General features: G+C 37.7%; 3 protein-coding genes across 7 annotated transcripts; all 3 read left to right on the top strand.

The window, feature by feature from the left end:
* The first annotated feature begins 85 nt into the window (after positions 1-85).
* Positions 86-5,909, top strand: LOC137123694 (uncharacterized). The gene is made up of 6 exons (XM_067497809.1): positions 86-1,347; positions 2,546-2,890; positions 3,278-3,439; positions 4,384-4,479; positions 4,581-4,612; positions 4,705-5,909. The coding sequence occupies exons 1-6, from the start codon at positions 1,308-1,310 to the stop codon at positions 4,840-4,842; spliced, it is 813 nt and encodes a 270-aa protein (XP_067353910.1). The 5' UTR covers positions 86-1,307; the 3' UTR covers positions 4,843-5,909.
* An 859-nt stretch (positions 5,910-6,768) lies between these two features.
* LOC137124599 (CMRF35-like molecule 3) lies at positions 6,769-11,164 on the top strand. 4 transcript variants are annotated; one of them, XM_067499697.1, is made up of 6 exons: positions 6,769-7,043; positions 7,125-7,445; positions 8,734-8,898; positions 8,988-9,029; positions 9,132-9,277; positions 9,993-11,164. In XM_067499697.1, exons 1-6 carry the CDS (start codon positions 7,004-7,006, stop codon positions 10,305-10,307), a joined length of 1,029 nt encoding a protein of 342 aa, XP_067355798.1. In that variant the 5' UTR covers positions 6,769-7,003; the 3' UTR covers positions 10,308-11,164. The 4 variants fall into 4 exon arrangements, with proteins under 4 accessions (XP_067355798.1, XP_067355797.1, XP_067355801.1 ...); XM_067499696.1 differs by having other exon boundaries at positions 6,847-7,043; positions 9,990-11,164; XM_067499700.1 differs by having other exon boundaries at positions 6,850-7,043; positions 7,326-7,445; positions 9,990-11,164.
* Positions 11,165-11,813: 649 nt separating this feature from the next.
* LOC137124363 (uncharacterized) lies at positions 11,814-14,919 on the top strand. 2 transcript variants are annotated; one of them, XM_067499248.1, is made up of 6 exons: positions 11,816-12,025; positions 12,331-12,657; positions 13,051-13,080; positions 13,196-13,237; positions 13,333-13,460; positions 14,232-14,918. In XM_067499248.1, the coding sequence occupies exons 1-6, from the start codon at positions 11,968-11,970 to the stop codon at positions 14,550-14,552; spliced, it is 906 nt and encodes a 301-aa protein (XP_067355349.1). In that variant the 5' UTR covers positions 11,816-11,967; the 3' UTR covers positions 14,553-14,918. The 2 variants fall into 2 exon arrangements, with proteins under 2 accessions (XP_067355350.1, XP_067355349.1); XM_067499249.1 differs by lacking the exon at positions 13,051-13,080 and having other exon boundaries at positions 11,814-12,025; positions 14,232-14,919.
* Positions 14,920-14,932: the final 13 nt, after the last annotated feature.

Below are 14,932 nucleotides of genomic sequence, written 5' to 3'. Positions count from 1 at the left end.
CTTGAAAGAATAACTTATCTTGTGGGTTAAGGTGTCCAATAGGTTCAGTTTAAAAACAGCCAATAGGTTTGTTTTTCGTTTTTTAAACTAAAATTGTTTCATTTTGCTTTTTTTGTGCACTATACACTCCAAATCTCTATAATATATCCTAAATATTAACTCAATAGTGCCGGGCTGTATAGGGTTAGGCCAAGGGGCTAGGCATGGCATTATCAATAAGTGTCCTCTTGCAGGTAGTGTTTGTGTGGTCGAGTACTGGTATTTCCAGTGTGTACAGTACAACATAGATAGCAGTAACTATGATGCCAGCTGGTAATGATTGTGATGGCCGGAAGAGAGAAACTGGTCTGCTGTCTGGTGGTTTTGGCAGATGGAGCTCTGTAGTCACATGGGAGGAGCTTGAAGAGGTTGTATCCAGGTTGAGAGGAGTCATCGCTCTAGATCAGCAGCTCCTGAGGTAGGGTGAACTTCTTCAGCTGTACATCCAAATACATCCTCTGCTAAGCCTTTCTGAGGATGGAGTTGACGTTATTCCACCTTATGTCTTGGGATATGTTTCCACAGTTGATTTGAGGCTGTTGGATATAATCAGAGGCAGCTTAGTAATGGTAAGTGCAGTGATTACATAAAAAAACACCTTCTGATTAAGTTATAATAAGGTCTGGTATGCTCACATTGACTAATATCCATTTATGTAAAAGCTCATAATTCAAATGAAAAGTGACTTTTGTTTTGCTTATGGTTATGCCTATTGTAGGTATACTAGTTTTTAAGTTAAGGGGAGAATATTCCAGTTACTTCCAAGGCAAGGAGAAGGTTAATAGATAAATGTGATACATTTACATTTATTTGTCCAACATGTACTTTGTTGGTGATCTTGCAGTATGAAGCAGCTTCTGGCTGCCCTCTTGTACCACTGATACAGCAGACTGCTAGTTGAGTTTGGTGCCCTCCAGCTTCATCTAGATGCACAGAAGTACAGAGGGTCAGCTGCCAAACAACAGTTCATTGGTTTATTGCAGTCATGAGCTGGTTCTTTGGCTCAGAGTGAAGAAGGAAAGACAGTGTACTGTATATTCTCTGTTTGATAAACAGTCGCTAGAGACGCATGGTAGAACAGGATCATGTCTTTCTAAAGAAGACGCAAGCTGAAGACCAAGGAGCTGCTGAGATCATCTGTAAGACTCGTTCTTTATGGTGCGGAATCACATGATTCATTTGAAGCAGGGTGCAACACTTTCTTCTCATGCTACTGAACTAAAGTTGACTTTGTTTTCACTTTAGTTAGTAATTAGCCTTGATAAAGAATGAAGATTCATCATATCATCATGCTTTGTTGCTTTTTAGGTAAGTACTGGTGATTTTACTTTTGGATCCATTGTAAACTAACATGATTGGGAGTAAATATTACAAATAATAAAATTATTGCTAGATAAATGCGTTTTTTTGTTTGTTTGTTTTTGTTTTGATGAACTGTGGTGATGATATTCAGCAACCGTTTTCCTGGAAAGGGGTGAAAATTAGGCAGACAAATCCATCAAAGTTAAAATCCTACTTCTACAACAAACAATAAAGCAACTCTTTTGAATTAATCAAGTAAGATATTGCTTTTTGTAATTACATTGACTAAGACTGTTATTTATTTTCTTTTTGTAATACACACAGAATTTTAACAAACATATTAAAACATGGAGTGTATTGTGACTGGCAAATAGGGACTTTTGTAAGTCATACACCTCTCTCCCGGCAATTTCTGCCTAAATCTACAGTCTCAGTCAAAACAACATGCCAGCAAATATTGGGACTTAATTGTGAGACAGCACATTACTCATATGTTGGTGAAGAAAATGTGAATTATCAGCGTATAGATCTATATTAATAGTCAGTCAACTGCACAATCTATTAAATAACAAACAATCATTAACATGTCCATACAGAGACATCATTCAGCTATTCATAGTGTGGCTAGAAATAGTATGTGAACCCCATCAAATACTAATTGGAGTCAGAACTCATTCAGACCTGAAGGAAGAGCACATAAAGACTCCACACATAATAACACAATGGCACTGCATACCATCAAATGGATCATTCCAGTATTTGAAAAACTGTAAAAGGAGAATCAGTGCTGCCTAGGTCTACACAGCTTACCAGTGAGAAGGGGGAATTCATTTCATGTTTATCAGTGTTTTGATATGATAATGTCAGCGTGGCTGTCTGCAAGCTAAAGCTCAGTTGAAGGTGGGCGATGCTGCAGGACAATGACCCTAAATAAAGTTAATCTAATAAAATGGCTTTTAAAAAATGACATCCAGACTTTCAGGGTCCAGTCCTGACCTCTGTCAGCGCTGTGAAGTTTTACTGGTTGTGCAAATGCACAGTATATAAGGTTATGGTGACGTGTAATTTTGTAAACACATTGATTACATCTCTAGTTGAGCCTTATATATATATATTTAATTTGACAACAAAAAGTACAAGAGATTATTCAATAATGTGCCCCTTACTCCTCAGTAACTGTAATATCCTTTGTCTCATTCTACAGTTGTGTGTGTGAAGGGCTCAAAAGCTCTGGAAGTGAGGGGCCGAGTTGGAGGAGAGGTCTCAATCCACTGCTCTGGCAGCTGGAGCATAGAGAACAGTTCTGAATACAACAACATGTACTTCTGCAAAGAAGTCTGCTCCAGAGAAAACATTCTTATTCAGAATGATAGGAAGAGTCCGGCAGTCACATGGCGAGGGAGGTACAGACTGGAAGTCAACAGAGGACACGGTGTCTTCAATGTGACCATAATGAGGCTGAAAAGGGCAGACGCAGGGAAGTACTGCTGTGGTGTGGAGAAAAGCTTTAATACGTTGTACCAGGATGTTAGTCTGGAAGTCCTAAATAGTAAGTTTTCGGTTACATGCAGAAAAGGAAGTGCAAGCACTATCACAATTTAATCACTGTGAATTCCACAGCTGGCAATTTTATTTGAAACGAGCCTCATTACTGTGTAAAAATGATTTACATGATCATGTTAATGGACAGACCATTCAACTAAGCAAACGCTTGTAAATTTGTGGATCCTGAAAAGCAATCAATCACATAAAGACTTATAAATCTTCAGTTATTTAAAGAAAATCGTTGTTGAGCATGCTGAACCCATACTGATGTTTCACATCTCATGTACATACTTAGGAATTAATGCAGTGACAATCACATGGAAACACACACACACACACACAAACACACACAGACAAACAATTTCTTAATCGCAATCTGGCTCTCCCAAAGCTTCCATTGTTCCTCCTGGATCTTCTCCCTCCACCACGCTGCAGAGTGAAGCAGACTTTCTCTCCCAGGGCAGCTCTCCATCCAGCACAGAACCTTCACCAGCAGAGTTAATGTCACCCATTACAGAGAAGACAAACCAGCGAGTAGAAACCAGTCTCACAGGTAATTCACAGCCACTACTCAGTTGCTCCTAACTTACAATGGTAACGTGAACAAGTCCAAACAATCAAAGGGGAAGCTGGAGCCTGGCAGAACTGGAAATCTGTGAGTAATGATAAAGAACAAAACGAGAGCGAAGGGAAGTGGAGCCATAAATACTGTGGCTGTTGCTAAGTACTTGCAGTGTGGCGTGTTCATGACAGGTGGCAAAAGGCAGGAAACTGAAAAAGGAGAGTAGGACGGCAACCTGAGTGTGTGTGGCCTGCAGCTGAGAGCAGAGCAGGATCGGTGTGGCCAGGTAGTATTGTAAATAAGCAGGAACTAAGGGGGAACAAACCTGAACAAACAAAAATTAAGACATGGATCATGACAAAAACAATGTCCAACACGTAGATTGTGACAAGTACTTTAAAATTCGACATGTGGCTGGAGGAAACTGCGCTGAAAGACAACACTAATCCTGGCAGCACAAAAACAGGCTCTAAGTACAAGATCAGTAGAGGCTGGGGTCTACCAAGGCCAGGCAAAATGGCCTTAGACAATCCAGCATATAACAGCAGAGTGCAAGATGCTAGCAGGCAGGCCTCACATGAAGACTGTAAATGAGGCAGTTTCCTTAGTGTCTAGTTTCAACGTAATGTGGCTACTTGACATATTCTGTTTTGAGGAAGGTGTTAAACCCTCACATATTTTCCATAACTGAAAACACATGATCTTCAATTAAACCACGACTGACGACAACATGTTTACACTTAGGAAATGTGCCAACAACTGGTAAGTGTAAACCTCAGAAAAGAAAACTAATATGTACCACAATCATTCTTATGCAGAAAATGTTAGAACTAAACGTGTTAAAGGCTGTTTAGGAAAATTGCTCAGAAGACTTTAAACTGCAGTAAGCTATATGGTCACCACCACATATGCATGTCTGTCTTTGCTGTTTGCAGATACCAAAGTGGTCATCATTGTTTCAGTGAGCCTGGCTCTTATGGTTTGTGCAGTCATCCCTCTTATATTCTACGGACACTGGCGGAATAATGCAGGTGAGGTGACACATGCACACAGACATTACATAAACACTCTCTTCACTCCAAAGTCTACAGTAAAAATTCTGATGAATCTTGTTGCTTGTTTGTTTTAAAAGGCCTGAACCGCCAAGAAGAAAACAAGGGTGAGGTAAGCGGCCATTTTGTTATTCACCTTTTTTAGAATTTTAATCAAATGTTAATCTGTAGTTATTGAAGATCCTGATCCTCATGTATTCACAGGATGACTACTGTGAGGAAAATAAAGATGTTGCCTCTATTCAGACTTCAGTGAAGCTGCGGTCTTTAGAACCAGATGCTAATCCTGAGTTTGGAACTGCTGGCATCTACCAGGAACTCGATCCCAATTCTCTGAACTGAGCAGATGTTTCCAAACTGACAGCTCATCTCAATAATTCAAGTCTATAAAGGTCAAATATTTGTATATAATTCTATGTGACTGCATAGTCCCCGTTGCATGTCAGGTGTCAGGTATTTCATGCATCATTTTGAATATTTGCAGTAGAAGACAGTTTGGATAATGCTGCCTGACTAAAGTAAATAACCAATGAAAGATGAGGTGCTAATGTGAACATACCAAGGCTGCGTATGTACATGTGTAATTACAAACATTTTATAAATATGGAGATCTGCATATGTGAAGGGTATAATGGCATGTTTAATGGGCAAGAAACAAACAACAAAACAACAATATACTGTTCACTCCACATAAAGTGCTGCTAGTTTGACATTTCTGTTGGTACCATTTTGGAGTTGAGCTACTAAGAGAAGTGTTGCAGTAAGATCTGCAGAGGGCGCTGCATTCAACATCACACCATAAACTTTGGCATTTATACATATAGTTTAATCTGGTGCTGGCTTTTGGTTTTGCTGTACATTCCTTAAAATAACAAAAACATCAGAAATTACTCACAGATTTCCATCAAATACTCAGTCTGTCAATTTATAGAGCCTAGTTTTAACACCTTTGCCCACCAGTAGAAGACCCAGCTAGAAATTATTTTCCTCACATCTGTTTAATCATCCTCTAGTTCTGGCACTTCTGCTTTAACATTTAATAGTTATTTCCTAGCTTTCAAAGTTAACCCAACTGATTATCCACTTTGACAAAAGTTTAAAGACATAAAATGTATTTAATGTCTGGTAATGCATTAGTGATAAATGCAGTATAAACTTTGATGACTGACTTTATGATGTGTTCTATTATCACATATTAGAAAAGAAATCTGCAATGCAATGTAATAATTAAAATGGTTGTAGGTGGGAGTGAACTTACTGGTGCAGCATTACTCCATTACTGCAGTAAATTAAAAACAATTTTTATAATTTTAGTTCTGTATGCCACCACAATTAATCGGCTTTAATTAAAGGACTTGGTTGATAATACTGGAGAACCTGTGTAGAAATTACAACTGTTTTGTACAAAACCCCTATTTTTGGTAGCTCATAAATATTTGAACAACTGGCTACTGAGCTGTCCTACGTCCTGGTGTGGGTCATTTCTTCTTTAGGTCGTTTAAAAGCAAACAGATATAAGGGTTAGTGATGATTTTTAGTCTTGCATTTGCATCTGGTACTTGTTATTCAGGCGACTGTGGCGCAGGAAGGTAGAGCGGTTGTCCACCAGTCTCACAGTTGTTGGTTTGATCCCTGGCTCCTCCAGTCACATGTCGAAGTGTCTTTAAGCAAGTCTTTAAGCACTGAACCCCAACTTAGTTGCTCCCGGTGAGCGTTGGCCAGCTGCATAGCAGCTCCCCCATTGGTGTATGAGTGTGTGTGTGTGTGTGATTGTGAGTGTGAATGGGTGAATAGGAAGCAGTGCAAAGTGCTTTGAGTGCCAATAGGTAGAAAAGTGCTATATAAGTGCAGAAAATTTACCATTTATTGTTAACTGTCACTGAAGTAACCCATCATTAAACTAATAATTCAAAACACATCTATCAAAGGTGATGATGATAGCACGGCCAAATCAAATGTGCTCAGATTCAGTCAAAAGCTTCAGAACTGTGCTTTGTTATAACTCATTTATGTCACTTGAGCACAGTGGAAAACCCCCTTTTCAATTGTAAAGCTCCACAGTCCTGAGTGAGGTTGCAGAATTGGGTGATAATTGTCTTTAGGTTCATCACCAGGAGTGACTTCCTTCACATTGTTTGAACTTTGCTTTAAAGAAGGAAGGGGAAAATTTCATACAAAAGTAAACTATTTATTTTTACTGCTCCCAACACGTGAAATAACACAAAGCCATGATGGTGCTGAAACTAACAATAGGCATGTGCAACCAGTCCTTGTCCTTGTTTCTCTTCTCTTGAGTTGATGTCTGCCGCCTACAGTCATTGTCTTCCGCTCTGATACAAACCACAGGAAGAAGTTAGATAGTTGAGGGCTCATAGAGATGTTATTTCATTTGCGCAAGGTTGTACAGTAGAAGCACATGAGGAAAGACTTAACCACTATAAGGTTTTTAAACAGAGGCTGGAGAGACCTTTTAGAGTAAGAACAACTACAGAGCTGGTACAGAATGAAGAACACCTTTTCTGTCTTCTTTTTAATCCTCTATGGTAGGTGTCTTTTATTTTATTTATTCAACATTTTTAAAAACATTTACAGTAAAGATGTTTAAATTGTGTACATTTTGGCAGCACCATGGACAGCAGAGGCCAACATAAATATAGAGGGATTTGAGGGAGGAGAAGTCACGTTCATATGTGCACACAGATTTGCTAGGAGAAATCTAAAATACTTTTGCAAGAATGAGTGTAAAAGCAAAGACGATATACTGGTTACTGTAAAATATGGTGGAACAACACTGTCAGGGAAAATAATGCTGGTGGATTTGAAAGATGGATCCTTCATTGTAAACATCCGTGAACTCCAGCTGTCAGACGCGGGGAGATACTGGTGTGCAGTGGACAGGCCTGGTTTCGATACATTCACTGCAGTAAACCTGGCTGTAAAGAAAGGTATGTGCATTATTTCACTTATATTTCTGTTTTGCGTTCAATAATACCTGTTGTGGAATATAACAAAAGATTATTTAACTGTTCAACCTTCGAGTTATTTGGATTTTGTAATAGTATTTTCCGTTCACTACATTACACTACGGGGAAAACAATTTAATAACTTATTACTCCACTACATTTATCATGCAACTGGAATTTATCTTTGGGATAAGAATAATGTACTTTTAGGTACTAACCTGTGGTTCCTAATGTTTGTTTTGTGGCGTCTTACTATTAAAAAATAAATAAATAATAATAATGAACATGAGCGATCGAAAAGAATTACCATTTTTACTGGGAAGTATTTGCAAAACTTCAGCAGTTCAGCAATACAAAAGAATAAAATATATATCTTGAGTATGGCTGTTGTACCAAGACTGAATTTGGTGTTTGTATATGAAACATCTATATTATTTGCAAAAAGCCTGGGATATGAGGAAGAGAATTTGTATGATGAAAATCAGTTGATAAATAATATGTCAAATGTTGTTAAAATGTGATCACGTTTGAGATGGGCCATATGATTTGGCCTGACACAGCAATAAACAAAAAATATAATTCATTTGTGCATCTGATATTTCGGGACCTGACCCTATAGACTGGAAACCACTAGACTAAACTACCAAACAGTTTGTAAAGTGGCTCCACCTCCACCAGCTCCAACAGTAAAATGATGCCAGCACACTGAAGCATTATTGTTAAGGGAGCGAATTTGATAGTTTTCTACATGTGAACACATCCGATAAAAAGACTAAAACCAAAAGTTAAATGCTTGTACTCACTGTAACATCTGTGAATCCAAAACCTGATTGACACTATTTTCCTGTAAACCCCCACTGTTGTTTAAAAACAATTAAACAGTGAATCATTGAGCTACAAATTGAGAGTGACATCTTTTTTAACTACTTTTACCACTGGTCATTTAGCTGATGCACTTTATTTAAAACAAAATAAAAGAGAGGAACACACACTGTAGTAACAGAAGCAGGAGTCGAAACAGTAGTGGCCCTGCGGTTTGTGAATGACCTCTATAGGATCTGAGCCACATTGGAGCTACTAGATCTCATTGCTGGTTCCTGATTTCTTAAGTGATTCATTATAAGTAACAAAATTATAGAAGGGAGTACATATGATACTTTAATTATACTTTATATACCTCATATAAATCTTTGTTACATAGGATTTTAAAGGAACACACTTTTACAAGTATCTGCAATTTCTACATATTTTATTAATACTTTTGCCTAAGAAAAGGATCTGAAGACATATTCCATCACTGTGTCTAACACAGCTGCAAATGAGACACCACCTGTCCCATCTGATGCTTCTCCAACGTGGACATATCAGAATATCATCAACACAACACAACTAATCTTTGAAATGGTCACCAGTGGACCTACAAATGTTTCAACAAGTAGGAAGAAAGACCATCACATTTACACATACAGCATAAATCATAGATATTTAAGCTAACAGAAAATAATAATCCATCTTGCCTTACAGCCTCAAACTGCACCAGTAGAGGAGAAGCAAATTTTAGCAGAAGTGAGTTTCTATCTAATTGTCTGTATTAGCTGGCTACTGACATTTAATGAGGATATGTAAAACTTTGGAGACAATTTTTTATTTTTTTTATTTTTTTTCTAGGTGCTGCATTCTACGCTATAGTGGCTGCTTCCATTCTCATAATATTGGTGTTTGCAACAAGTTTCAGGAAATGCAGAGAAATCTTAAACCCTCAACCACAACTTTGCTCCAACAACAGTGACCTCGTAAATGCAAATGAAAGACAGGTATGACACAGAAACTGGAGATCACCAAATAAGGAGGTCTTTTCAACAAACAAGATTTCTTCCTAGAGAAACATGACAATTATTATGAAACCAAATTAAATTTGGCTTTTGGCAAAAAGGTTTCTTTTCCTGGTTTCGGAGGTCAACGCATGAAGAGGGGTTTTCCAAACCACATTAAAAAATGTGTGCAAACTTTGCATTGGGTTGCTGTAAAACCACAGCTAACCCCAATTGTTGCTGTTACAGCCTTAAGGGAATGGTCTGACATTTTCTGGTTGAGAGTTACATAAGGATGTAGATCTCATGACATTGATATGTCTCAATCCGAAGACGCTAGCTGAACTTAGCAAAAAGCACTTTCTAAGGTAACCTTCATATTTAACAAATGGATATTAATCTTATCATCCAACAAAATTTGCATGAAGGCTAATTCCCCCAAAATGTTGGACTTGTAAAACGATAGAATAGTGAAATATTTTCTAACAAGTGGCCACCGTCTTCACCACCTACTGTCCAATAATATCTGCAGTCTGTACATTAAAGCATTACATTAACATAAACAAATATAATATATGTACCTATATTTAAAATAGGTTCATCATAGCATAGTTCTTACTAACATTAACATAATATTATTTGTATTATAATACTGTCATGTTCTTAACACACAAACATAATAAATTAGACACAAAAAATTGCCCCCACTTCTCAGCAGGTCGACCGTACGTCTGAATCCGCAGGAGCTGAGGCCTTTCCCTGTCCTGTCTATGAAAACATTAGCAGGGATGCACATTCGAGACATTCGGCTGCAAATGTCCAAAATGACAATGACATCCGGATCTACATCAAGCCTTTGCCACCCGCTGAATTTGAAAGAACAGATAAACATGTAAGTAACTTTGCAGGAAATGGAAAAGGACATAACTGTGCGACCAGTGCATCAGATACTCGCTCCGCATCCTGCTGTGATTCTACTGATTCGAGGGGCAAATCACTTTGGTTTGGTTTGGATATATCTGGAACAATTTGATACACCAATTTGAATAGCTGGACAGAATGGACAACTTTTTGTGTACCTCTCATTTATAAGAGCAAGACAGAGAGAGTGTGGGTTGTGTTGGAATGCATTGTGTGTTTGCAGTCACTGCGATATTAGGATGAAGTGGGTGCTTTAACTTTAAATAAATCAGTAAAATATACACAGATATGTTTTTTTATTGTATTAAAGGTGTAGAGTTTGGTGACATCCAGTGGCCATAAAAAAGTGACAGACACTGAACTGATATGACTCACACAATCAACACACAGTCATTTCCTGTAAATTACTGTTAAATATATTATCCTCTGTGTAATATTAGATTAGAGCACAGTAAATCCCCTTCACAATGAAGACAATGAAGTTTAGCTGTTTCTTGGTGATACAATGTAATACCTGGTGGCTCTAATCCCACTAGCTGGGATGCAAAAGTCTCCAGGTTCAAATCTCAACCCATCAAGTTTGGTTACCCACTGCTCCCCCCAGGGGAATGGCTCAAATACAGATAACATTATGATCATGTGTGTAATCGACTTCTACCTTTACAAAGCCTAAGTCTCAGTTTTTAGGTTGAAACTGTCAGACATTTGATAAGTCTACTCCGTGTTTATTATTGAGGTCAAACTGGGTGGTATTTTAAATTAATGAGGGGGCCAAAACATTAGAACCACCTCTTCAAAGTAGAAGTCATGGCAGACCCACTATACTGAATTGCATTAATGACAGGTGTCATAATGTTACGCCGGATGTGTGTATATGTGCTCAGTGATGACAACAAAGTTCTGTTTTATGTCAAAATGCAAACAGGAAAAAACAAGGTGTAATTTAAAATGATCAATAAGAAGAGCAGAGTGAAAAATAAAAGTGTTTGACATTCTTACTCAACTCACAGTGAAGCTGTCTATGATTAATATGTGTTATGTCATTAGTCCTGAATCATCTTTCATCATTCCACTATTTATATATTTAAGAACCAATTAAATATCACTTCACACCTATGTCACTGGAGTATTAAACAAGTAGTACAACCTAACAAGGGCAACATTTAGCTCGGATTTAAAGCTTTCTGTTAACAATTCTTGCTGCACCTGTCTATATATGAGTGAAACCACTAAACCACTGAATTCAGTGTTAAAATAAAAATGTTGATTGGCGCAGCTTTAAATGATAAACCATGTATTTACACGTTTCATATCAGTAGTAACGACATTTGTGTTGACAAATTATGAAAAGTCTCTAAGCCTCATGTCTGTGTAGTTGGTGGTGGTGCCAGATACCACAAGTATCACTTGTGTGGACTACTGTGGGGTACACAAAGGATGAGAGGATTGCTTGAAGGTTGCAACAAAATAAGTGTTATTTTACTAAATAAAGGAAAAAGTAATTAATTGATCAGCTAGTGTGATAAAATAGGTTATGAAAACACACAAAGGTCTTATTTTGACTCACACATGCTACATGTGATTTCACTTCCAAACACTAAACATTGTTTGTACGGACAGGTTGTGTTTTTGAAAGCGGAAGAGGGTTAAACATGTAGAAATGAAAACAAATGACAGAACACAGAAAATATCTTTAGTCAGAGCTGCTGCCTAGCTGTGGACTTTGGGGGTGAATCGGAGTGACTGAAGGTAAACTGGGAGTGATAGGAGCAATGTGGATCTCATGGAAAACAACGATAACTGCCATCGTTACTGTACTACAAATTCAAGGTGAGCTGCACACATTTTCCTATGTCAAGGATGGATTGTAAGGAAATGCCATAGTTGATTTGCAGTAATTCTACTTTTCTTTTAGGAAGTTTTATGTCTAATTTAAGACATTTTGTGTCTGTTTTTGATCTTTTTGCTCATTTAAATTACTTTTTTGTCTTCTCAAAAACTTTAAACCGAAATATGAACAGGAACCTAGGACATCTTGGTCCCCTGGCCCTGGGCCCCAGTAATTCATAAATGTCTCACATGGATACTTTATTTAAGTTATTAATAATGTGACTAACAGTTTATTCTGGTGGCAGCTCTGATCAGTGAGAGAACCTCTACTGTGGCTGGCGTGGAAGGCCAGACATGCTCCTTCAGGTGTGAATATCCAGCCAAAATCCAGAGTAACCTTAAGTTCCTGTGGCGCGTGGACGACAGTCTCTACAACAGTCTCATAAGGACAAGTAAAGAGAATGAGTGGGTGAGAAACAGACATTTCTCTCTGTATGACAACACCACCGGAGGCTTTATAATCATCAGGGTGGATAAACTCGTGCAAGAGGACACGGGGGTTTACTGGTGTGGGGTGGATGTCAGTTCCCTCCCCGATTATGTCTGTGTCATACAGCTGAAAGTTATCCGAGGTAAAGTATTTCATGTTACTGTTCGACATACCTGCTCCTCAGTTATGTATCCATTCGTTAGTTTTAGTCTCCTTCAAAGACACTAAAGAACTTACAAGACAGATATCATATAATTTCTCACACTATCTGTGACATGTGGATGAGTAAGGCAACTGATTTCCAACTGCTTTAAAAAGCGCTATTTTATTTGTGACATGCTGTCAGGACCTAGTTACTGTGATCTCATACTTTGAGGTCGCTCTTAGTATAAATGAGAACTATGTAAGCATACGTTTACCATACAGTACCATGTTCCTCTTTCCATTTCTATGAAATGCTATGTTTGAACACTAATACAATTCTCCATGTAAATGTCTTTAAACTCATTTTGTTTCTGGTGCTCCTCAAAAACAGCAAAACTTCAAGAAAACCTCTCAAATTACAGTATGTACAGTTACATCTAAGCACCACATCGAGTAGCTCTGTGTGTATTCGTTGTATTTTTGCATGTATAAACCCTTCACAAACCTTCATGCTTTTTTGTATTTGAACTTTCCAGTAACTAAAATGCCAATCTCGCCAATGGACCCAACAGTTGACCGTAAGTGATCTGGTTGCACATGTCTCCCAGTATTCACAGTAATTACAGTGTTGCTTGTATGTGAGTGGATCCTCAGTTGCTGTTCTTTCCTGCAGCATTCAACAAGTCACTCTTCCTCACTGCAATGATGTGTGTAGCAGCGATGCTGTTTGTGTGTCTGTTTACACTTTGTCTTCTGCTGACTGTTAAACACAGAAGTTCAGCCCCACGCCACAACAGACAGGTATGTATCTATGACAGACAGTCAATTAGGATTTGGGTTTTTTTTGTTTATGTTTGTTCAATGCAAATAATTTCAAGTTTGTTCAACTTGGGAATGAAAGTTCACCTGCTGCTATGAAAACTTTAAACAGTTAACACTTAAACACAATTATTAACTACTAACTTAACTAGTCACATTATCTGTCACTTGTAGTGACTGATCATGCGACTTTTATTCTTATACAAAAATAATAAAAACATACTGAGGTACCATCATGAATGTTTTTTTCAGACTAAGATATAAATAAGAGTCTCTGAAGAGTTTCTAAACTCCACCAATGCATGTTGGGAAGTTTGCTAGTTTTGTCACATTAAAACTTAACTAACTAAGTTGAGTCAACTCTCTGCAGTTCATTCAAACAAACTCTTCATTTTAAGTTGAAAGGTCTGAAGTCAAAAAACTCATATTCATAAGTTGTAAAATGCTCTGAAAATTAAAACTAGACATTCTAAGTTGAATTAACTTGAAATTAACAACATGTACAAACAGTATTCATACTAAGTTAACAAAAAAGCTTATTAAACTCCACTTAATTCCGTTGTGATGTTTTACAGTATGGTGTTAATTGGTGTTATATAAAAATGTGGAATTAAATCCAATTGTGGGAATTGTGGGAATCGTGGTTAGCACTTCGGTAGAGTGGCAAAAACATTAACACAATAGATGATAAAACTAAACTGCTCTCACATTCAAGAAGTAGTTCAGCATCAGTGGTTTCTGTTATCTGCTCAGGTATCTGCTGACTACGAAACAATGATGCCACGAGAAGGAATTCAACCTGAAGACTGCTGCACATGTCCAGAATGTGATGGGCTGGGAGCCTTATCAACAGCACCACCACCAAATGAAGTCTGTTCTGTCTTTAAATTAAAGCAACGAGAGTCCACTGTCACCCTCGGCATTAGTGAATATGTTGATGTGGATTTACCAGGGCACCAGTACCAACATCTGGATCTCGACCAGTTAGAGGAGAATGTCTATCACAGCCTTCAAGGAAATCCTGGCCCTAAGGAAGAAAAACCTCTGGCAGTCAAAGAGCAGCTGAACTGTTGATATGACTGGAAAAGCGTCATTTCTAGTTTATTAAAATGTGGGTCCTGTTTTTCATTATCAATATTATTAGTTATCGTAACCCTTTTTTTGAGTGCTTGGTGCTAAAATATGGCCAACATTACTGATGGGAATGCTTTAGGACTCAGGTTTTATTAAATTTGACTTACCTCCTTACCTGCATGTGGATGGAATTCAATTCAAAAGTTAAAAAATCATTATCGTGTAAAGTAGTTTTAGTGTATTTTTTTCTGTTTATTTTACTAAAAACATGCATTATTATATATGGCACAAACAAATAGGAATAAAAGTATCTAATTTGACCAGATTTGTATTACATATTTCAACACAATAAATAAACTGAGGGTGTCTATTATTATTAA

This window comes from Channa argus, chromosome 3, assembly GCF_033026475.1.
Source record: "Channa argus isolate prfri chromosome 3, Channa argus male v1.0, whole genome shotgun sequence".
NCBI lineage: Eukaryota > Metazoa > Chordata > Actinopteri > Anabantiformes > Channidae > Channa > Channa argus.
Note: the sequence above shows the minus strand (reverse complement) of the source record. Positions and strands in the feature narration are given on the sequence as shown.

Coding starts and splice junctions, on each gene's coding strand:
- LOC137124599 (XM_067499696.1), top strand. CDS start 7,004: ATGAAGAACACCTTTTCTGTCTTCTTTTTAATCCTCTATG. Junction 7,446..8,733: donor AAACCTGGCTGTAAAGAAAG/GTATGTGCATTA, acceptor CTTTTGCCTAAG/AAAAGGATCTGAAGACATAT. Junction 8,899..8,987: donor ACCTACAAATGTTTCAACAA/GTAGGAAGAAAG, acceptor CTTGCCTTACAG/CCTCAAACTGCACCAGTAGA.
- LOC137123694 (XM_067497809.1), top strand. CDS start 1,308: ATGAAGATTCATCATATCATCATGCTTTGTTGCTTTTTAG. Junction 1,348..2,545: donor CATGCTTTGTTGCTTTTTAG/GTAAGTACTGGT, acceptor CTCATTCTACAG/TTGTGTGTGTGAAGGGCTCA. Junction 3,440..4,383: donor AGTAGAAACCAGTCTCACAG/GTAATTCACAGC, acceptor TGCTGTTTGCAG/ATACCAAAGTGGTCATCATT.
- LOC137124363 (XM_067499248.1), top strand. CDS start 11,968: ATGTGGATCTCATGGAAAACAACGATAACTGCCATCGTTACTGTACTA. Junction 12,026..12,330: donor TACTGTACTACAAATTCAAG/GTGAGCTGCACA, acceptor TTCTGGTGGCAG/CTCTGATCAGTGAGAGAACC. Junction 12,658..13,050: donor ACAGCTGAAAGTTATCCGAG/GTAAAGTATTTC, acceptor CCTCAAAAACAG/CAAAACTTCAAGAAAACCTC.